Source organism: Lactuca sativa, chromosome 1 (assembly GCF_002870075.4).
Source record: "Lactuca sativa cultivar Salinas chromosome 1, Lsat_Salinas_v11, whole genome shotgun sequence".
NCBI classification, from domain to species: domain Eukaryota; kingdom Viridiplantae; phylum Streptophyta; class Magnoliopsida; order Asterales; family Asteraceae; genus Lactuca; species Lactuca sativa.
Window position 1 is genome coordinate 92,487,190 of NC_056623.2, and position 23,184 is coordinate 92,510,373.

Below are 23,184 nucleotides of genomic sequence, written 5' to 3' on the forward strand. Positions count from 1 at the left end.
TTAAACAACTTATATACACATTGATATTTCATTCTTAAATCTATACATTTCGTTCAAAGTTTTGGCTAAAAGGCATCTATTTGTGACTTCCTGATACTTTAGGCCAAATGCCTCTTGATTTGTATCATATTATGTTGATGTTTAATCATATTTCACTAAATATCTAACATAATGATAAGCCTTTTGCCTAGGGGTGTCATAAAAAACCAAAACCGAATAACCAAACCGAACCAAATGAATTTTGGTTCATTTGGTTCGGGTTATTTGGTTTTCGGTTAATTTGGCTTGGTTAACCGAATAAGGATACCTTATTCGGTTTGGTTTTTGGCTAAATTTTTATTGTTTTGGTTAAACCGAAAAAACCGATATAAAGTTATATATATAAATTTATTGATTAGTTATTAAGATTTCCATGTCTTTTTTGTTAGTAACCAATATAAAGTTATAATTGTTTTACATTTTGTATTAAAAAGCAAAAACAAATTAACCAAATAACCTTTAGTCATTTCTTTCATTTTTATATACAGTTAAACTTATATTAACATATCACTACAACTTGAATATGATATGTTATATATTAATGTAGTTTCTTTGTTTGGTAATAGTTTAGTAAGCTTTTTTCTTTTAGTTTAATATTTATTCTTACGTGTTGAATTTTATTCGGTTTAACTGTTAAACTGAACCGAATAAACCGAAACCGATTAAACCGAACCTTATTTGGTTTGGTTATGGCTAAATTTAAAATGTAAAAAAACCGAAAAAACCGAACCGTTTTAACCGAAAACCGAAAAACCAAACCAAATAACACCCCTAGTTTTGCCAATATGCAAATGGAGGAGAACTGAAATATGCTAAGCTTATGCTACCAATATAGGCAATGTATTTTGTTTTCTCTCCATAATAGCAATTTGGTTACTTACATGTCTTTACCGATAATAATATTTTTTTTTACCATAATGACAAGCTATTTGTATTCTTTTACCAATACTAGTAACATACCTACACTATACTGTCAATACGGAATTACGGATAAGATATGCTAATTGTTATATTTATTACTTATTACCGGTCAAGAACCGTAAGTGTAATGTTGTTATTGGTAAAAAAATTGTAAGTAAATTTTATTATATATTAGTAAAAGTATGTCTTGTATAACAAACGTAAGTTTGTGGCTATTATGGATAAATTCTACCCGTTTATCAATAATGGTTGTACAAGACAAGTGATTTGTATCCTTGTTAGAAATGTGTGTGTATATATATATATATATATATATATATATATATATATATATATATATATATATATATATATATATATATATATATATATATATATATATATATATATATATATATATATATATATATATATATATAGACTTAGGTTCAAATGTTTTCACTATCTATTATGTGCATGTTTGACTATATAATTATATTATTTAGTCATCGACTTTAACCAAAATATCAAAACAATAATGGTCGATTTGGACGCTTTGTCCATTTGTGAAGAAGAGACTGAGACAACATATCATCTCTTTATCAAATGCATTCTCGTTAAAGAGTAGCGAGACAAAATGCTTAAATGGTAGGACATTACCCTTTTACAATCTCATGATTTTTGACCCGTTGAAGACGACCTATCACTAGTTGGGTACCAATACTATCAAGTACTGCTTTGATACAGTCGACCTAACATTTTTTTTGGGCTTTATGGAGATTCGGAATGAGACCCTTTTTGGTTTTTCAAAACCAAGAAATGATGTTTTTTTTCCTAATATTGTTACTCATTTCTTTTGTATTTCATGTAGGCTTAAAAGATAGATTAAAATGAGTTTTTTTGGCTTACAAACGATATCATTGGTTTTCAAAACAATTTGATGTATGAATACTTTTTCTAGTCTCTCGTTAGTCCTTCTCGATAAGATCTTACTATTGTTCCAAAAAAATAACGGTAGATTTTCAAGACAACAACGAAAAGAATAATTTGATAGAAATAATGTTATCATGTAATTGATGATACGAGACTGTTTATTCAATATATTACATATTCAATTTTTGATTAAAAGGTAAAACATCAATTATGGTTTTTATATCGGGTACACTGATAACAATCTTGCTACCCTCGACTAGACTTGTAAACGTATTGTGTCGTGTTAAGTTGAAACATTAAACGAGTTGAAAGAGGCTAATTTTAATATTTTTTCATTTAATTTCCTTATTGTGTCAGCTCTTTTATTTCCTATTGATTTTGTATTGGCTTAACAAGTTTTTGAAACACTAGATTGATTGAAAGAGTAGGAGTTGGGATGTGAAGAGAACGTACAAGGTATAATAAAAAATATATAATAAAAAATCAAAAATGAAAATTTTAACATAGACATCCAATTTACCTAAAAAAAAAATTGAAAAACCTACATATAAATAATTAGAAAAGTTTCAATTTTCAATTTAACCATAACTCTACATGATTAATTTACGTATTGTTATCATAAATCATAATTGAATATGTTAGAAATTTCGTACTCAAACTAGTTTATTTGTTTTTAAGTAAATTTTTTTTCTCTAACTCTACTGTATAACATTGATTCTGTTGTTGCAAAGTGTTAAGTTTAACTGAATTTGGAGTGTCACGTGGCTGTAGAAACCAAAGTACAAACCATCATGGTTTCGAGCACGAATTTGGCATGTGACCAGTTTCCACGAAGAAGACGATGACACAAAGGCCACACTCTCACATCTGTCACAAAAATCGGAAGAACAATCCACACACACACAATTCCTCCAAACCCTAGCGAAGATCTCGAAAAAGATCGAAGAACATGGTGAATAAACGAGTACCTGATTGGCTCAACAATTCCATGTGGTCTGCTCCGACCACAACCACTCCTTCACCACCTAAATCGCAATCCCAATCGTCGCCCTCTCGATCACCGTCGCACGCCGATCGCATCGATACTTACCCTTCCAAACCTCCCTCCGTTACTTCCTCGGATTCTTCTATGAACGAACCGCGTGAATCATTGCCGTCGCCCAGTGTAATTAGACCCGAATCCCCTTCTAAACCAGCTCCAGCTCCAGCTCCGAGGACGGAAGTTAAGGATCCGTTGACCAGTAGCGATAGTAGTGGTAATGACGTTAGTTCTCATGTTGAAGACGATTCTCGCCAGGCACAGCTATCACAAGAGGTTAGAAATTGTTTACATACGCAGTTAGAATTTGGTTATTTAGGGTTGTAATTTGTTCAAACCTGTTATTTCAATAAGGAACAGAAGATTAATTGAGTGTTATGGTAATCTAAATGTGATCATATTGAAATTAAGAAGGAACAATGATAACAAACCAATATGTTCCTTGAGCTGTTAATCTGATTCATATGTTTTCTTCTCTGTAATATAGCTTTCGAGGAAGATCATAAATATGGTAGAGCTGAAAAGACTTGCTTCACTGGGTATTCCAGATGGTGCTGGTATTCGATCCACTGTTTGGAAGGTTCGGTTACTTTCTACTGTAGATATTAAAGCATCACAGCATCATTTTCTTTATGATTTCTATCCTATTTCTGGAATAGGAAGGTTAATTTGTAAATTGTAATATGTGCATGTTTCAGCTGTTGTTATCATATCTTCCCAGTGACAAGGGGCTTTGGTCATCAGAATTGGCCAAGAAAAGGTCTCAATACAAGCATTTTAAAGAAGATCTTTTGAAGAATCCAGTAAGTTTTAGTTAAAATTACACTACTTGAATAGCTTTTTGATCATATATATATATATGAAACACTCATGATATCATTGTGGCTAGTCAGTCAGAAGTCACTAGAAAATTGGAAGAGTCTACATCTTCTCAAAATGGTGAAAAGACAAAAGAGGGCAAGGGTTTACTCTCAAGGTCTGAGATACCTGAGGATGAGCACCCTCTGAGTCTAGGGAAAACAAGTGTATGGAACCAATTCTTTCAGGTATAATCTTCAGCAACATACTTTTGATGAAATGATTCTTTTAGTTGTTAACATAAATCACCTGAATAGAATAACAAAGATAATAAGTAATCCTTTTTGCTTGAATGATATCGAGTAAAAGCTTCAATTTTTCTTGATATTATGCATTCTTTATTACTTCACTTCTCCTAATTGTATAGGACACTGAGATCATTGAGCAAATAGATCGTGATGTGAAGCGAACTCATCCAGACATGCATTTTTTCTCTGGTGACACTGCTTCTGCAAAAGCTAACCAGGTAAAAGTTTTGACTTTTGACACATTTTGATCTTATCAACATATGAAATGATGAAAATAGCATTTTAATTTCAGGATGCTTTGAAAAATATACTGATTGTATATGCGAAATTGAACCCGGGGATACGATATGTGCAAGGGATGAATGAAATTTTGGCTCCTTTGTTCTATGTGTTCAAGAATGATCCCAATGAGGATTTTGTGGTAAGTCTAGTCTAAGTCTAAATATGTAATTTTCCATTAAGGGAAAAGTAAACAAGGGCAAATTTGTAATTGTGCTGCAGGGGAATGCTGAAGCGGATACATTCTTTTGTTTTGTTGAGTTATTAAGTGGTGTTCGTGATAATTTCTGTAAGCAACTTGATAATAGTGTTGTTGGCATCCGTTCAACAATTTCAAAAATGTCACAACTTTTAAAGGACCATGATGAAGAGCTATGGCGACATCTTGAACACACAACAAAAGTAAGAAAATTTATATATATATATATATATATATATATATATATATATATATATATATATATATATATATATATATATATATATATATATATATATTGATTATTTAATGCTCTATTCTTAATTAACAACAATCTTGTTCTTGTTGACATTTATAATGACAGGTGAATCCGCAATTCTATGCATTTAGATGGATTACACTCCTGTTGACTCAGGAATTCAATTTTGCAGACATTCTTCATATATGGGACACACTTTTAAGTGATCCCGAAGGTCCACAGGTGAATCCGGAGAAACTTAATACTATAATATGTTTGTGGGTATTTTATAATTTATAATATAAAGTAAATAAAAATAAAAAAATATATATATTTGTGAAACTGCAGGAGACCCTTCTTAGGGTATGCTGTGCGATGTTGATTCTTGTGAGGAGACGTTTGCTTGCGGGAGATTTCACAGCTAATCTTAAGTTGCTCCAAAGCTATCCATCCACAAATATTAGTCATTTGCTGTATGTCGCAAATAAGCTACGTTCTAATCCACTTCTTTGATTTTCTATTCCCTTTTTATTATTCTTGTATTGTTTAGACTATACATCATTTCAACGGTTTTTTTTTTTTTTGATTATTTTTACATAACCCATGTTTTGTAAATTGGCCGACAAGTATAGCACGCAGGGGTGTTATAGTAATTTACTAGTATTGATTTAACTTTATATTGACAAGACAACTTGGTATGTGTACGTGTATCGTTTTTTTTTCTTTTTCTTTTTTTATGTATTTTTTATATGTATATATAAGCAAAAGATGCAAATACGAAGCTTCATTTGGTTGGGAAAAAGGGTAATAAATATTAAAAGATGCAAATATACATAAAAACCACCACGGGTTGTTTTTGCTTTTCCTATCAATGCATCAAATTGATTAAATATTCAAAATATCACTCATTAGGCGTTATAATAATTACAAGTAACTATCATTCATAAGAAAAAAAAAAGTAAAAGTAGAATAGAAACCTTTCTAAAATATATGTAATGTTTGTATCATGTAATCTTGTTGATATATAGCACAACAATGCACACACATTTAAAACAACAAAAGAACACCATTATTCTCCTCCATTAATTCTCTGTAAGCTTTTGTAACCATCGATCATTTCTCCATATTTTTCTGCTAAAAACCTGAAATCAAACATATCATCAACCATAAAAACAAACATATTTCTTTTTTCACACACCTATCTGCCCTAAATTTATTTTAATTACAAATTTATAAATTAAACTTCATAAAAGCTCATTAAAACCCATATTTCAGTTAATTAATAAAAAACTGAAAGTTAAAATAACGACCTTTCTTTAAAAAAGACGTGTCAATAAAACTCCTTAACTAAAAATATATGTTTTACTATACAATATTTCATTCCCTTTCAAGATGTAATGAAAAAGAATAACATATTGAAAAAAATCAACAAAAGCACATCCACATACTATCTCCAAAACCCATTTTTACAACTGATTATCTAATCATTTTTTACACACAAGAATAAACAATAAAAATAAAACATACCTTAGTTTCTCTACTAGATGTCAGCATAACCCTTTCCACGATAACTTCTCATCATCATTTTCCTACACCAAAAAGACTAAAATAACCAATTACAACACATCTATGAGCTCACATTCATCAACCGCTCCTCCAACACCTCCATCATATTCTCCGGCGGACACCCATCCTCCCCTCCCACCACCCCCGCCCTACAAAAACACTCCGGCCAAGAATTCGTATAAAAACTCTCCGGCGACACCCGTTTATGGGGCCCACCAATATTCGTCCGCCCCATCACCCGCCTAACCGCCGCCTCAAACCCCACAAACTCCCCCTCCTCCTCCCTCTTAATAAAAAGCGGTGCAAGATTTTTCCGGTCAGGCCGGATATTTGAGCGGAAACCGTAGTACAAGCGGTGGCCAAGAAGGTTGTTTGCAAAGTTGCTTGGGCCATCATAAGTTGGCATGAAAATGTCTGAAAGTAGACAGACCATGTAGTCAACGGCTGAACCGATTAAGCCTTGTGTGTTATCGGTTAATAAGTCGTTTGAATTTAATGAGTCAGTGTCAGTGTCTACAAGTGTTGTGTGGTTTTGGAGTTTTGGAAAGATGGCTCTGAATGGCTTCATGAAGCGATCACCACCGAATAATTCGCCGGCTGCAAGATATATTCGGGTCGAATTGTCGAATCCCATTGCCCGTAACACAAGACCAACCTATAAGAAATAGCAATGTATTTTCTAATTTATCGGTTAATATTGTAAAACACCCTATATTTGGGGGGGGGGGGGGGGGGGGGGGTTCCGATTTTGCCCTTTTAGCAGAGGTTTACAGGTAATTTTTTTCCATAAAAAAAGCTTCAACTTTTTTTTTTTGGGAAATCTCCGATAAAGTCCTAATATTTTGGGTCGGATTATAGTTTAATCCCAACTTTTATTTTTCGAACAGAAAAGTCGCGATTATTTTATATTTTGCCCAAATTTACAAAACAGTACTTATTTTTTAATAGAAAATGATAGATTATCGATAATCAGGACTTTTCTATTCAAAAAATAAATGTTGGGATTAAACTTTAAACTGACCCAAAATATTGAGACTTTATCGGAGAATTCCTTTTTTTTCTTTTGCAAAAAATCCTCACATTAGACTTTCTTTTTCGGAAAAAATAGAGAAATATAAGGTCTTTTTAAGAAAAAAAAATAAAGTTGAGGTTTAATCCATAAAAAACCTAAAATATAGGGTCTTTTAATAGAAAAATATTTTGTCAACTATTTGTGTAATGGAGCATCCTACTTTTATTTATTTCTATTGAAGTATTGTGCTATTTAACTTTTTTGTTAAAATCTATCAAATAAGGCAATTTCGAGTGATCAGTGATGTAATTGGATGATTTTTTTGAAATACGGTGTACTAATAAGAAACACTATGAAAGTAAACTGGATAGATATTTTGAAGTATAATGAAAATAAGAAAAAGAGATTGAATATAATATATTGTAATACAAGGAATGAAAGGAAGATGGTATAACACAATATTAAAATAGAAAATACTCTTTTTTTCCATTCAGTGTTGTCTGGAAAAATGATGTCAAAAAATATTAGGTAAAATGAAGGCACATTTGGGAAAATGGAAGGAAAAAATTAAATGAGGGCAAATTTGTAAAAAGCTTGAACTTAATGGGGGGGGAGGGGGGGGATCCTCATTTCTCTAACTTTATCTATGAAGTGTTCTTTCTGCATTAAGTTTTAAGTTATGTCTTTGTCTACATTAAGTCAAAAAGAAACAACACCTAAGATAGTTTAGAAGTTAACTTTTATCTAGAAAAATTTAAAACTATTGAATATATTGTGAGAATATAAAGTAAAGGGTGTACCTCTTCAGGAGTTAGAGGACATTTTCCAATAGCTCTTCTTTCACTATAAACAAGTTTCTTTTCAGCAAAATTTTCCTTACGATATTTCATCAACACTTTTTGTTCATGTGGAGAAAATATATCAAAACATCTGCAAAAAACAAAACACAAAAAAGTTTAGCACACAACAAATATCCATTTAACAAAATAACCACCTTTTAAGTGGTTATTTTGTTCAAAAAGTGGTCAATTTGTTAAATGGGACCCACCCCATTTAGTCATTTTTGTGATTATCTCTAAAAAATGATATGACTAAATGGAAACTTACCCTGCAAATGCAAGCATATCCTTTTCAAACCGAAGATGAATAGACATGAAGTGACCTTGAGAACGAAGTTTAGCAACTATTGATTGACTTAATTGCATGATATGTGGCTTAAATCTAAGGGCATGATAGTTGACTCTGCATCTCAACCGTTGATATTCAGGATTATTGATCTCTTCTGCTAATCGATGAGAAAAGGGTGTAAGATAAATAGCACCATGTTCTTTCATTTTCTCTAAAGCAGTTGTTGTATACCAAGTGATAGAAGCATCTCTAGGGGGTCGAAGCTATGAAAATAGAAAGAAAATCGAGGGTCAGGGGCAAAATAGTCATTTTAGAGAAAAAGGGTAAAAGGCGTTGCTATAAGAATACTGAATATGGAAACACACCTGAAAAGCTTTAATCTTCTTTGTCTTTCCATTCTTTCGAATTTCAGGAATACTTTCAACAATTCGCACATCATAACGCAATGCTCTGATAAAAATATCAACATCATAGAGACCTTGGAATCCACTGTGCCAAAATAAATGTAAACATTCTCTCTTTAGCAAAGTTTTCAATCTAAAATTACATCTATTGTCATTACTATGAATCACAAAATCCCAATAGCATTCCCTTTTGTCCTGAACAAGGTTCAATCTGTTTTGCCACTATTGAAGGGTATTTTAGACATTTGACTAATAGTCAGACAGTTTCATACCTGTCATCATGCCAATAAGAATTCGTATCCAGCTCAGGCAACACAAGGGTGGCATTCATAATTCTTGCAGCAAGTACTGCATTACAAATCTACATAAAGTGATGTGATTTTCACCTAATTAACTCCATAAGAATGTGTCCAAAATAATTTCATATTTAAATTATTAGTAAAGAAAGAATAATGAACATACTGCAGTTCTTTGCTGATTTAAACCACCATTGCAACGAACACGAAGAAACCCATTGGTTTCATTTGGAGGAGCTAAAAAAAATTCAAGATTAGAAATCAAAAGATCATTCAAGGTATCAAGCTAAATTATAATTTATAACATCTTTAGGCAAGTATTTTAAGGACCTCAAGAGCACATACGAGGCCAATTAGATCTAGGAGTGGATGATGGTTTCCAACCACCAGAATCAGCAGGATTCCATAGTTTCTGCACATTAATCTGCTTTAAAAAAGTTTAACTCAAGTCAAACTACAAAGTTTTTAGCACAAGAAATGGTTGATGAAGTAAACTACAAGAAAATTTTACACCCATATGTGCTTGATAATTAGTTTTACGTAGTCAAATGGGAAAGATGATGCAAACGAAAATTGATAATCGTGACTTTGAACATATCCAAAAACCCATACATAAATCCCCTGAATTCCCCCAGCTAATAATTTGAAAGGAGCTTAGAATTCATGATCACAGTTGAACATTGACAAGCATACGAAGGTTAAAAATAAAAAGGGAGTTGTTAAGTAGTGACCTCAGATGGGGATTCTGGCGATAAGTAATTGGTCTTGCTGGTGGAGATGACGATGAAGTAGATGATTAAAATAACAATCAGAAAAGCCACAATCGTGAATCTGCCGAACAATCCCTTAACTTGTTTCAGCTGGTGTCGATTATAATACGGTCTCTTTAACATCATTCCTTCTCCAGGCCTGAGTAAGATCCACAAACCCACTATCAGAAATCTCACAATCTCGACAAATTGTTATAGAAATCACCGGAAATATTGTTTCATTTCATTACCTCCTCATTTCAGGAGATACCAGGATCGAACTGAGGGAGTCTGAGTGAGTGGAGAAGGATTTGGTGGTGGATCTGATTCTGATTGCGGGTGGCGATAACAACGATGATGTTGATGATCAATGAACGTATACTGGAGTGTAATTTAAGAAAACCAAGGAGAGAATCAAATGGATTCCAGTTTTAAATTGGGGTGTGATTTGTTATTGACGATGACCACATGTCGGTGATCATGAAGAGGGGTTCTCAGGGTTCTAGCATGGTGTGAGTCACCATCTGTTTACCTAAAACTTCAATGATAAATCCGCAATGTGGCAAGTTTGGTGAAAGTATGTCTCAGTAAAGCTTTTTCATTTAGTCCCATGATAATTAGAGAAAATTCGGAAAAATTATTTATAATGCTGTTTAGATGGACACTTTAACTTTTGATATTTCATTATTTGATACTTGATACAATAAGATCGTTATAGTAAAGATCATATCATTCAAAATGAAGTAGCTTTTCAAATCTGTTTGTATTATCTTATTTGTGCGAGATCTCATCATAAGTTGTGGAATAATTTCAACTTCTTAACTATTCTAGTAGAAATAAAATTAAGAGGAGAAAAACATTTTACGTAGAATAAGAAACAAGACCATCATTATCATATACAAGGCACAAGATCACAAACCCAAAGGTAAACTATGGCTCATCATGCTCTTTTTAATTTGTGATGGATAGATGAAATAGTGATATTTTATGAGGTTTCTTGTGATCCATAATGGTTGATTTTCTAGTTGAATTGGAAACTACTATAGGCTTGATTTCAAGGTTGATGGATAAATTTAGGTTATGCATGAGTCTTTTAGCATAGATGAAGAATTTCCTAGGGTTTAAAAGATTAAAAACTTAAATATAGAATAAAAACTAAAAAGATAAGACTAGATCACATTAAAATCTTAATATCCTAAGATCCTAGTATGGATGTTGTTTCATGATAGGTAATAGTAAGATCGAAATCATTTTGCTTTTGTAGGATGTTAAAATGGTAAGATCTTAACAATTATATAATTTTGAAGGGTGCATTTTTATAAAAATATCACAAAAGTATATTATGTTGTAGTTTCAGAATAATCTACAACATAACCTTTAAGTCAAAAAAAATATTAAATTATGAAATATAACTTGTTATGAAAATGTACTGTATATATTGTGAAATACATGACTTTGCATCATTTGAAGTTTAGAAATTTGAATACAAGAAGAAAGAAAAAGAGCAAGTCACATCAAATAGACATGACAAGTTGTAACCAGACGAAACCTATGGCTAAATAGTGACAATCTTGGAACTTTAATGTCTATATTATTATGATTTGATACTTAGTAACCAAATTGACAACAAAATCGACATATTAGCTATACCAATAATCCATATATATGTATGTGTATATATATATATGTATATATATATATATTACGTTGATATATGGGAACTATAAGGTAACTTCAACAAACCGACCTTAGCTCAGTTGGTAGAGCGGAGGACTGTAGTGGTAACATAGCCATCCTTAGGTCGCTGGTTCGAATCCGGCAGGTCGGAAATTTTTTCTTTCAGTTTTTTCTCTTTTTGTGATTTTTTTTTCCTTCTGAATTCCTTAAGTTTTGTCATCTTTGATGTCCTTTCTGATTCTTTGAATTTAGTTGTTCTTGAACGTGAAATTAAAAGGAGAGAATCACTGCTGACCCAACTCGATCCATTATCTTCAACACCTTTCTTATTCGTTCTATCTATGGTAAGTGATCTATAATCGATTTCGCAATCTCTCTCACTCTTAACACGTACACACATTTTCAAAACCCTAGATTGATCGACGTACACTCATTTCAAAACCCTAGATTGATCGAATCTGTATCGTTGAGCTATTCAATTCCCCTCATAGTCATCTAAATAAGTCGAATCTCCAGAAATAAAATAAGAAACTCTTAGGAAACTGTATGTGTATTACTAATATTCCTTTTGGTGATTAAATGCATTTCTTTTGTCTTTAGTAATTTTGTGTTATATTATTCAAAACTTTTACCTAACGATGAACTTAATCATCGTTCATAAGCATTTAAGTTGTTCAGGATGAACAATGTGAACAGAAAACGTATTCTATATCCTGAACTACTTCACCAGAAATGAGTAAATGATTGCTAATCATAAGGATCATTAAATGCAGGTGAAACATAACATGATCTATGTTTGTTTCATATCCTGCAACTCTTCCTCTTCCTTTTCATATATCCTCTCTAATGGAGTTTGAATACTTGTTTTTGCTACCATTTTAGGAGATTTGTTGCCAAATTTATGTATCTGATGTGTGTTTGTTGTAATTAACTCATGATATTTTACAGGCAAGCTCATTGAGATTGTATTTGACTTGCATACGAAACACTCTAGAGGCTGCCATGTGTTTGCAGGTATACAATGTTAAACTACATAGTTTTTTACATTATTTGTTGAATTATGGATTTCAAGTCAAAATCTTGGAAGCAATAAATGCTTCTAGTTGAACATTTAGGTCTTGTTTCTTTTTTACTTAAGACTTAATAGGTGCAGAGCTTAATCTGGTAAGCTATATATGGGTGTATCTTATATATTTAATGCACAATGAATTACTCATTTACTTTTTTATTTAAACATCATTTATCCAGACAACACTGTATCCACACAGTAGTACTTCATGGGAGAAAAAAAGGAAAAAAGAAACAGGATTCTGTAACTATTAATGCATACTGTTTCTCTAATGTTGTTATATTTTCGTGTTTCAGAATTTCCCTTGTCAAGAAGTTGAAAGACATAACAAACCCGAAGTTGAAATGAAGTATGTAGCTTCAAATAACTTTTTATAATTTTTATTTTCATATCATTTATTTTATGCATTGAATATAAGATGAAGTATATACTTATTTTTCTCAACCATTTACAGGACAAGCCTGGAGCTTCTGCTCAATCCTGTAAGAACAAATTCTTGTTTTATTTTTTTCATTTGATTATTTATATCATTATTCTAATGTTGATACTTACATTTCAGGTTGTGATTTGTCGAAATGAGGCTGAAAAATGTTTGATTGAAACATCTATTAATTCACTTCGCATAAGCCTCAAGGTAATCACACTAAATGTTCAATTTACATCATTATAATTTATTTCGGGAAAAATATTATTGGAATGGAATTCAATTCCATGCCTTCTAGTTTTCTGTTTAGTATATAAATATAAGCTTTGGAATCAGGATGTTAATAATGGTAAATGACAAAATTACCCTTCATTGATTTTTAATTTGTGCATAGGTAAAGCAGGCAGATGAGCTTGAAAACATCCTAACCAAAAAATTCCTTAGATTTTTGTCAATGAGAGCAGAAGCTTTTCAAGTATTACGAAGAAAACCTGTACAGGTGTACACACACACTTACACACACTCACATATCTTTAAATAAAATCTAATTATGACCCTCTCTTTATTTTTATTTTTCAGGGTTATGATATTAGTTTTCTTATCACTAATTACCACTGTGAAGAGATGCAGAAGCATAAGCTTATTGACTTCATTGTGCAATTCATGGAAGTAAGATTTTAATCGGCTCTAATTATCTTTGTTCAAATCATTTTGATATTTCTAAACATGTCTGGTTTATAATTATTATATGGTAAAAAAAATGTGGATTTGCAGGATATTGACAAAGAGATAAGTGAACTAAAACTGTCAATGAACACAAGGGGGAGGTTAGTGGCAACTGAATTTTTGAAGCAATTCATCTGAGGACTGAAGTAGTTCCATTTGTTTGTGTATTTTGATGAAACAATGACACTATTATTCATATGTTTTCTTTTTTCTATATCATATATGTTTTTGTTGTAGTTTGATTTTTGTGGAAAGGGCCCTTATTGAGGGTCATTTTGGGAAATTTACAATTTTTTTTTTTTGGTAAATTTTAATCTGGGGTTTGTTTGTCCTACATAAAAAGTGATGGTATTGGTTTATTCCAAGATATTATTAGTAGTTAGATGATTTTGTTCGACTTAATGGACTTAACAGAAACATGACTTAATCCAGTAAGCTATATACATATTGATGTTTTTTTTTAATGAAAAAGAGGCATTCCCCGCTGAGTTGTGATGCAATTCTAATTCAAATGTGACACAATATTTCTTGGGTGGGGTGAATTAGTGACATCATGGTGTTATTTTAGACGTTTATGAATTTTCCAGTTTTATTGGATGGAGTTTAGCTGATTAGATGTATAAAAAAATCCATTTTGAATAGTTAATGGGAGGTCAATAAATATGAACTAACTTTTTACATTTCTCCCTTGGGAGATAATGCATTTTTTGGTTGAATAATTCAACCGTTCAATATGAACTAATTTAATTGTTTTTGAGTTTATCTTTAATACAAATAACCCCTCCTTAATCAAGAAGATGGTATTTTATTTTACTCTCTAATTATAGTAAAACTTTAAATATTTGTTATTTATTACCTAGTTAATTTTTTTAATAAATATTAAATATTAAGTTATTAGTAACATTATTGGGTGCATCTACAAAATCATATCCAAGATACTATCACTCAGAATAAAGAAAGTCATGGGGAACTGTATTGACGAGGTGCAGTCTGCCTACGTGGAGGGCAGGAACATACTTGACGGGCCACTTGTGGTGAACGAAATTTGCTCATGGGCAAAAAAGAAAAAAAATACTCCTATTTAAGGTCGATTTTGACAAGACATTCAACTCAATCAACTGGGGCTTCCTTGATACCAATCTTATGCATATGGGTTTTGGAGTTAAAATGAGGTCATGGATAAAAGGATGTCTCGATAGCTCCAAATCCTCAGTGCTAGTCAACGGCAGCCCGACCGATGAATTCCCGATATCCAAAGGTGTCAAACAAGGCGATCCACTCTCCCCTTTTTTGTTCATCGCAGTTATGGAGGGACTAAGCACAACAATGAGGGTTGCGTGCGACACCGGAATATTTCATGGTATTCAGCTGCCAAATGATGGTTCATTAATTTCCCATCTATTATATGTGGATGATGCTTTATTCCTTGGAGAATGGTTGAAGCAAAATATGAAAAACCTTGCCCATATTCTACATTGTTTTCATGCTGCATCGGGACTCAAAGTGAACAATAAATCAAGAGTTTTTGGAGTTGGCTATGCTATACAAGAAATTTCAAACTAGGCCAGAACTTTAGGATCTGAAACTTCCACTCTCCCATTCACATACTTAGGGGTCCCAATCGGCGCAAATATGAACTTGAAAAAAAATTGGGTTCCAGTTCTTGGTAGATTCCAATCCAAATTGTCAAAATGGAAGTCAAAAACCTTATCTTTTGGCGGAAGATTGACACTCATAAAGTCGGTTTTAGGAAACCTTCCATCTTATTACCTTTCCTTATTCATGACACCTAAGGGCATTATTGACACATTGGAAAATATGAGGAATCGATTCTGTGGAGAGGATTAGATGAAAAGAAAGTGATCCATTGGATCTCGTAGGATAAGGTAACAACATCAAAGGAATCTGGTGGTTTAGGTGTTGGTACAATAAAAGCATTAAACATCTCTCTAATAACAAAGTGGTGGTGGAGGTTGAGAACCAAGCAGGATCAGTTATGGGCTGCTGTGATAACGAGTGTGCACAATCTAAGGTCAAAACCCGATGACTGCTACTCTACAAAGTCGTTACCTGGGGTATGGAATAACATCGCTGGAATTGAAAATGATCTAAGAAAAAAGGATATCCAAGTTCAGACAGTGTTAGACAAACGAATAGTAAACAATGGTGTCATATGGAGATGTGGGCTCACCCCCAGATAGATCTTTCACAGTAAATGCTCTCAGATCAAGATGGGACTACCGGACTGCATTAACCAACATAAATTTCCACTGGATAAAAGAAATCCCACTGAAAGTCTCTTGCTTTATTTGGAGAGCACATTTGGGCAGGATCCCAACAGCTAAGGAGTTAGTATAAAGAGGGGTAAACATGGAAAATTTAACTTGCCAGCTGTGCTATGAGAAGGAAGAAAGCACTCATGGTGCAAGGTGCATATTCACATGGGAGATCCCCAAGCGGTAAATTTGTGACCTTTCTTTGGATGAAGAACAGGGGAATCAAGATGAATTTAATCTGGGCAAATTGGTCTCAATGCAATTTTTTCTTTTAGTTGTTCGTCTTTTTTGTTTTTTGGTTTGATACTTTGTTTTGCCACTGATTTGTGGCTGCAACTTTGTTTCCCATTTTTCCTTTTTCTTTTATATGTAAATCTATTTGATGGTTCCATATATATATATATATATATATATATATATATATATATATATATATATATATATATATATATATATATATCATGCATAACCACCCCAAAAACTTTTCTGGCTCTGATACCATTTTTATCTAGACGAGATTATCAATTAGAGATAATTATCAATTTTGGAACTAGAAAACAAATAGTTTTGTTTTTAGATAACGTATCTGTTTGTAACAAATTTTAATACTTGCTCTTATGAACCGTCTAACATCATGAATATGATTATTGTTTAATATTGTACCTTGATTAGCAGGTTTATAAGAATCTTTAAGATTTTGCTCAGAGCCAGAAAAGTTTTTGGGGTGGTTAACAAAAATTTCAAAAGATGAATGACAACCACTTTCAAGAAGGTATTATCTAAAATATTTTATCGTTGTGTTGTTTTTATTTCTCTATGATAATTTCATTTCGAGTTATTCTAACTATTAATTCTACAAGATTTGAAATTTTTGTTAAAATAGTACTCGTTTTTAATAATCAAATTAATCAAATTCATGCTTAAATCATTTAATTATGTCTAACAAAATCTTGATGAATTGTATTCCTAATAGAAATATTCTTTTAAAAATACAGCAAATCCAAGAATCTATAAATAACTCTGAGCAAAATCTTAAAAATTCTTATAAACCTACTAATCAAGGTACAATTGTAAACAATAATCATATTCATGATGTTAGACGATTCATAAGAGCAAGTATTAAAATTCGTTACAAACAGATACGTTATCTAAAAACAAAACTATTTGTTTTCTAGTTCCAAAATTGATAATTATCTCTAGTTGATAATCTTGTCTAGATAAAAATGGTATCAGAGCCAGAAAAGTTTTTGGGGTGGTTATGCATGATATATTTACTTCAAATTTATTTAATTTTGGTTTAGTATCCTATAAGAAATTTATAAGTTTTAATAAGCATGATTCAGAGACAAGATCAGTGATTGGTTGGATTAGCGTAAAGCGCGCAGATAAGGACGTAAGTCGCGGTGCCGGACCACAATCATCGTCGGGACGATTCCCCTCTGCTCACCATTATTAAAACAAGTAAGTTTTCTTATAGAATTTTAAAACAAAATTAATTAAATATGAGTAAATTTTCAGGCATACTATCCAAAAAATATATTCCTGGTAAAAATATCAATAATGAACAAGATAATGATGATAATCAAATAAATTCTATTGAAGAAACCGTTAATAACATAGAACAAAGTTTGAATAATTGGACAATACCTAAAACTAATATTAATACAATATATAGAATAGGAACTTTTGATTATTTTCAAGGTTATTCTATTAAAATGACAGAACAAACTTTGTCTATTGGTCAAAACCAACAAAATTTACATTTGTTATCATCACGATCTATTCTTGAGCATAGAACGAAATATAAATTTTTTCATGTCGGTTTAGTCCAAATTGCTATCAAGCCTCTATTTATAATTAGAATAGATGCCCCTGTTCTCCTTATTTTAAGAGACAAGAGACATAAAGATTTTCAAAATTCTATTTTAGCTATGGCTGAAACAAATATTGCTAACGAACCCATTTATTTCAATTGTTATCCAAATTTCTCTATAGGATTATTTGATAAAAATATTTTAGATACTTTGGTTTTAACTATAGAAACAAAAAAATTAGAATTTAAAGATGATACAAAGCCTTTAGCAATAATTTATCGTGTTTGTTACAAAACTATGACAACTACACTTGAACCAAAAACACGTTTATCAAGTCCTAGAAATGAAACAATTATTTTTGAAGCAAATACTAACCATACCAAAGTTCATACACCAAAAAGATTAAAATGGTCTGATATAACTCAATCATGTAATTGAAACTTACAAAATGTTATTGATCCAAAACCATTAGACTCTTCAAAACAAATCTCAAATATTATTGAATATAATGATGGTTCTGTAGATATAAAATTTTCTTCCTTAAATATTTCATCATCCAGATTATCAAGTTCTTTTATCCCAGAAACAGGCTCTTCAAAATCTTCGTTATTAAAGTTGAGATCTTTAAAACTAAAAACTGTTGACTATACTAATTCTATTCCCAAACCATTATATCAAGATGATCAAAATAGTGAAAATAGTCTTCCTAGTCCTACTAAATCATATTTTATTGATGAACTTCAAAATTTTAAACAACAATTATGAGTTCTAAAATACAAATTAATTGTTCACAAAATAATAAGCTTTGGGCTAATATGTTAAAAAAACATTGGAAGATAAATTCTAATATATGCAAAACCATTCAACATTTAGAAGAAACTAAAACTCATGAAAATTATAATTTATACAAAATACTTCCATATACTAATAAATATAATAAACAAATAGAAAAAATTTCTAGGCTAAAGATAGGAATAAAAAAATACGAAAAATCAAGAAGTCATAATTTATAATCGATAAAGCATATTTCTTCAATCCTAACAAAAACAACCTGTTAAAATGAATTTCTCGAATTTAGAATATCAAGTTGATTTTGATTACTTGAAATATATTGAGTATTATAAAGATTATAACCATAAAAAAAGAGTTTGGCACGAAGAAAATTTTTCATACTACTTAAGATTTCTCCATTTAGGCCTTTGGGAAGATTATGTTTTATCAAATAAAATTCATTCTCCTTTTTTTCAATGGTTTGAATTAATTTATGCCCCTAAACATAAAATAAATTACCCATTTAAAAATGATTCTATCACTCCCATTTTAGAGAAAAAATATAAAGATATTATTTCTAATAAAGAAATTATTGCTAATTTTCCATCAAAAGGAGAAATTATTGTTAACGATATGTTTATTGCAACTCCTTTAGTTCAAGCCCCAAATCAATTAACTACTAAAAAGGGTCTTCAAAAAATTATTTACCAAAATAATTATGCAAATGAAACCTTATCTAGTATTACTGAACATTTAGTTAAAATTGAAGAAAAAAATTTCAAAGATAAAAACGTTAACAAGCAAGATATGGCAAGCATTAGTAATTTAAGTTTTGTTCCTTGCTAAATCGATGGTAATTTTAATCTAGGAAATACATATTTAATTAACGAATTAGAAAAAAGACTTTCAAAACTTCATATCTCAAACACTAATAATATTAATACTCTTACGAATGAAGAATCTGAAAATACTGATATTAATAGTGAAACAAATTTTGAAACTCTTGCTCAACAATTTGATACAAATGATGACATTAATCAACTCACTAATGACTTTTCAAATCTTAATAAAATTCATCAATCAAAGCAAAGCACTTTCGGAAAAAAATCCAAAACCAACCATAAGAAATTATTGGAATAGACCCTCTCTTCCAGATGTTCAACTTGAAGAACAAACTTTTCAATTTGATCGTTCTCAATATGATGGTAATTCTGTTTATGAATGGAATATTGATGGCCATTCTGAACATCAAATTATGAATATTGTACAAGAAATGACTATGGTTGCTAATGCTTATAAAGCTCATAATAATACTCAACTCCAAATTGTTAATATTATTACTTCTGGTTTTACTGGCAGTCTTAAAGGCTGGTGGGATTTCTATATTTCACAAGAAGAAAAAGATTATATTTTATCTGCTAAGAAAACTATTATAAAACAAGAAAATAATCAACAAATACAAACGTTTGAAGATGATATGGTTAACACTTTAATTTTTGTTATTATCAAAAACTTTGTAGGAGATCCTACTACTTTTCAAGAAAAAACTTCAGAAATTTTAATGAATTTACATTGCAGAAAACTTATTGATTTTAGATGGTATAAAGATAATTATCTTGTTAAAGTTTTTTCAAGACTTGATTGTAAAGAGTCCTATTGGAAAGAACGTTTTATTGCTGGCCTTCCAAAACTCTTTGCGGAAAGAGTTAGACAAAAATTAAGAGAAAATTTTAATAATATCATCCCTTATCAAAATTTAACTTATGGAGATTTAATAAACTATATTAATAAAGAGGGATTAGCAGTTTGTGCTGATCTTAGGTTTAAAGAAAAACTCAAAAAAGATAGAATTAACAGTAAAAATGAATTGAGAAATTTTTGCCAACAATATGGTTATCAACCATTGAATGGTCCGTCTACTTCAAAATCTAAAGTATTTAAGAAAAGATCTTCAAAATATTTCAGGAAAAAGAAATATAATCTTCCAGAAAATTATAAGAGGGGAAAAGATTACGCTTCGAAATCTAAAAAACCTTATAGACTAAATTATAAAAAATCTAAAAGAAAATCAAAAGATATTATTATTTGTCATAAATGTGGGCGTAATGGTCATACATCTAATAATTGTTATGCTAAGACAAAAATAAATGAGTTAAATGTCTCTGAAGACTTGAAAGAACAAATAAGAAAAATTATTTTAAATACTAATTCAGATTCCGATAAAAGTATTTCTGACTTTCAAACAAATGATTTAAATATTCTCGAAAATACTACTTCAAGTTCTGAAGATTCTGATATTTGCGAGTGTATTGGTAAATGTCACTGTAACAATTTAATCAATGTAATTACTAGTAGCTCCATTAATGTTCTTTCACAAGATGATAAAGATCTTTTAAACTCTTTTGACTCTATAAAAGATAAAAATATCCAAGAATTGCTAATAAAACACATGCTTAATAAAACTAATAACATAACTCCTGCTAATAATGAAAATTTTAATTTAAAAAATATATACGAAAGATTTACTGAAGCAAAACCAATTTCTATGCAAGAACTTCAAGAAGAATTAAAAATAGTAAAACAAGAAATAAAAGAAATAAAAAATAAAATTTTAATTTTAGAAAAGGAAAAACCTTCTACTTTTAAAAACAAAAATATAGAAATTAATAACGAAGAAGAAAAATAAAATTGAAAATGTAACTATTGGTAAACTTATAAATAATCAAGTTTCTCAAAAATGGAACACTCAAATTACTTTAGTCAAGGATAATTTTAAAATCAACCTAACTGCTTTAATTGATAGTGGTGCTGATATGAATTGTATTCAAGAAGGAATTTTTCCTACACAATTTTATGAAAAAACTACATCTAGACTTACTGGTGTTGGGGGTACAAAATTAATTGTAAATTATAAAGTTTCTGATGTTCATATTTGTAATGACCAAGGTTACTGTTATAAAACTCACCTAATTTTAGTAAAAGATCTCTCTTCTCCTTTAATTATAGGAACGTCTTTCATTAAAAAAACTATATACTTTTATGGTTCATGATGATGGTATAAGAACCAATGTTTTTGGAAAGGAAATTATATTTAAATTTTGTGAACCTCCTCTATATTCAACGATTAATGTCCTTAATTATAAAACGCAACAAGCCAGATATCTTATTAACGAAATAAATAATGTTCGAATAACTAATTAATTAAATGATAATAATATTCAAAATAAAATAACAGGTTTAAAATTAAATTTTGAAAAAAATATTTGTTCTAATATTCCTAATGCCTTTTGGAATAGAAAGCAACATATTGTAAAACTACCATATATAATTTTTTTTAATGAAAAGGATATTCCGTCAAAATCTAGAGCCATTCACATGAATAATGAATTAGAAAGTCATTGTAAAAATGAAATTCAGGATTTAATAAATAAAAAACTCATAAGACCTTCTAAATCACCATGGTCTTGTTCAGCATTTTATGTCATGAATGTCGCAGAATTAGAAAGAGGATCACCAAGATTAGTTATCAATTATAAACCTTTAAACAAAGTTTTAGAATGGATTCGTTATCCTATTCCTAATAAACGAAATTTGCTAAAAAAGCTTTATGATTCAAAAATATTTTCAAAGTTTGATATGAAATCAGGATTTTGGCAAATACAACTTCATGAGGAAGATAAATACAAAACTGGTTTTAATGTTCCCTTTGGTCATTTTGAATGGAATGTAATGCCTTTTGGATTAAAAAATGCTCCTTCTAAATTCCAAAATATTATGAATGATATCATAACTCCTATAAGTAGTTTTGCTATTGCTTATATTGACGATGTCCTAATTTTTTCAAAATCATTTGATCAACATTTTAAACATTTAAATCAATTTCATGATTTAATTTATCAAAATGGTTTAGCTGTCTCTGCAGCAAAAATGCATTTATTTAAAAATGAAATTCGTTTTTTAGGACATGATATTGTCAAAAACACTATTAGACCTATTACAAGAAGCTTGCAATTTTTTACTAAATTTCCTGATGAAATTAAAGATAAAAAGCAACTTCAAAGATTTTTAGGATGCTTAAATTATATCCATGATTTTTTCAAAGATTTAGGGATCATATGTAAACCGCTTTATAATCGATTAAAAGACAATTCTGAACCATGGACTCACAAACATACAAATATAATTAAATATATAAAACAAAAGGTCCCTACTTTGCCATGTTTAAATTTACCTCATCCCGATGCCAAAATCATAGTTGAAACCGATGCTAGTGATATTGGATTCGGAGGAATTTTAAAACAAAAATTTGTTAACTCAACTGAAGAGCAATTGGTTCGATATTACTCTGGTGCATGGAATGATACACAGAAAAATTATTCAACTGTCAAAAAGGAAATTTTAAGCATTGTTTTATGTATTAAGAAATTTGAAGATGATTTATTTATGAAAAGTTTTTTTTATTAAGAATAGATTGTCAATCTGCAAAAACTATTTTGGAAAAAGATGTAAAAAATATTATTTCCAAGCAAATTTTTGCTC

General features: G+C 30.4%; 3 protein-coding genes and 1 non-coding gene across 5 annotated transcripts; 3 read left to right on the plus strand and 1 right to left on the minus strand.

Moving 5' to 3' along the window:
• Positions 1-2,620: 2,620 nt before the first annotated feature.
• Positions 2,621-5,410, plus strand: LOC111915902 (uncharacterized). The gene is made up of 9 exons (XM_023911540.3): positions 2,621-3,187; positions 3,399-3,491; positions 3,610-3,714; positions 3,805-3,957; positions 4,137-4,235; positions 4,310-4,438; positions 4,519-4,698; positions 4,860-4,976; positions 5,082-5,410. The coding sequence occupies exons 1-9, from the start codon at positions 2,822-2,824 to the stop codon at positions 5,244-5,246; spliced, it is 1,407 nt and encodes a 468-aa protein (XP_023767308.1). The 5' UTR covers positions 2,621-2,821; the 3' UTR covers positions 5,247-5,410.
• A 204-nt stretch (positions 5,411-5,614) lies between these two features.
• On the minus strand, positions 5,615-10,473 carry LOC111915901 (O-fucosyltransferase 1). Its single transcript, XM_023911538.3, has 10 exons — positions 10,140-10,473; positions 9,871-10,048; positions 9,485-9,563; positions 9,306-9,376; positions 9,116-9,204; positions 8,805-8,928; positions 8,419-8,702; positions 8,112-8,241; positions 6,261-6,954; positions 5,615-5,875 (listed from the first exon to the last, which is right to left on the minus strand). The coding sequence occupies exons 1-9, from the start codon at positions 10,145-10,147 to the stop codon at positions 6,361-6,363; spliced, it is 1,557 nt and encodes a 518-aa protein (XP_023767306.1). The 5' UTR covers positions 10,148-10,473; the 3' UTR covers positions 5,615-5,875; positions 6,261-6,360.
• A 1,157-nt stretch (positions 10,474-11,630) lies between these two features.
• Positions 11,631-11,716, plus strand: TRNAY-GUA (transfer RNA tyrosine (anticodon GUA)). Its single transcript is given in 2 exon segments — positions 11,631-11,667; positions 11,681-11,716. It is a non-coding gene; the product is annotated as a tRNA-Tyr (tRNA).
• Positions 11,665-14,067, plus strand: LOC111915903 (actin-related protein 2/3 complex subunit 4). Of its 2 annotated transcripts, XM_023911541.3 has the most exons (9): positions 11,665-11,710; positions 11,818-11,909; positions 12,514-12,579; positions 12,931-12,983; positions 13,089-13,116; positions 13,194-13,268; positions 13,453-13,557; positions 13,638-13,727; positions 13,833-14,067. In XM_023911541.3, exons 2-9 carry the CDS (start codon positions 11,907-11,909, stop codon positions 13,920-13,922), a joined length of 510 nt encoding a protein of 169 aa, XP_023767309.1. In that variant the 5' UTR covers positions 11,665-11,710; positions 11,818-11,906; the 3' UTR covers positions 13,923-14,067. The 2 variants fall into 2 exon arrangements, with proteins under 2 accessions (XP_023767309.1, XP_042757873.1); XM_042901939.1 differs by lacking the exon at positions 11,665-11,710 and having other exon boundaries at positions 11,717-11,909.
• The last annotated feature ends 9,117 nt before the right edge of the window (positions 14,068-23,184 follow it).

Coding starts and splice junctions, on each gene's coding strand:
- LOC111915902 (XM_023911540.3), top strand. CDS start 2,822: ATGGTGAATAAACGAGTACCTGATTGGCTCAACAATTCCATGTGGTCT. Junction 3,188..3,398: donor AGGCACAGCTATCACAAGAG/GTTAGAAATTGT, acceptor TCTGTAATATAG/CTTTCGAGGAAGATCATAAA. Junction 4,236..4,309: donor CTTCTGCAAAAGCTAACCAG/GTAAAAGTTTTG, acceptor TTTTAATTTCAG/GATGCTTTGAAAAATATACT.
- LOC111915901 (XM_023911538.3), bottom strand. Junction 9,205..9,305: donor TAAATCAGCAAAGAACTGCA/GTATGTTCATTA, acceptor CACTTTATGTAG/ATTTGTAATGCAGTACTTGC. Junction 6,955..8,111: donor GTCCTCTAACTCCTGAAGAG/GTACACCCTTTA, acceptor TATTTCTTATAG/GTTGGTCTTGTGTTACGGGC.
- LOC111915903 (XM_023911541.3), top strand. Junction 12,984..13,088: donor AAACCCGAAGTTGAAATGAA/GTATGTAGCTTC, acceptor AACCATTTACAG/GACAAGCCTGGAGCTTCTGC. Junction 13,558..13,637: donor TACGAAGAAAACCTGTACAG/GTGTACACACAC, acceptor TTTATTTTTCAG/GGTTATGATATTAGTTTTCT.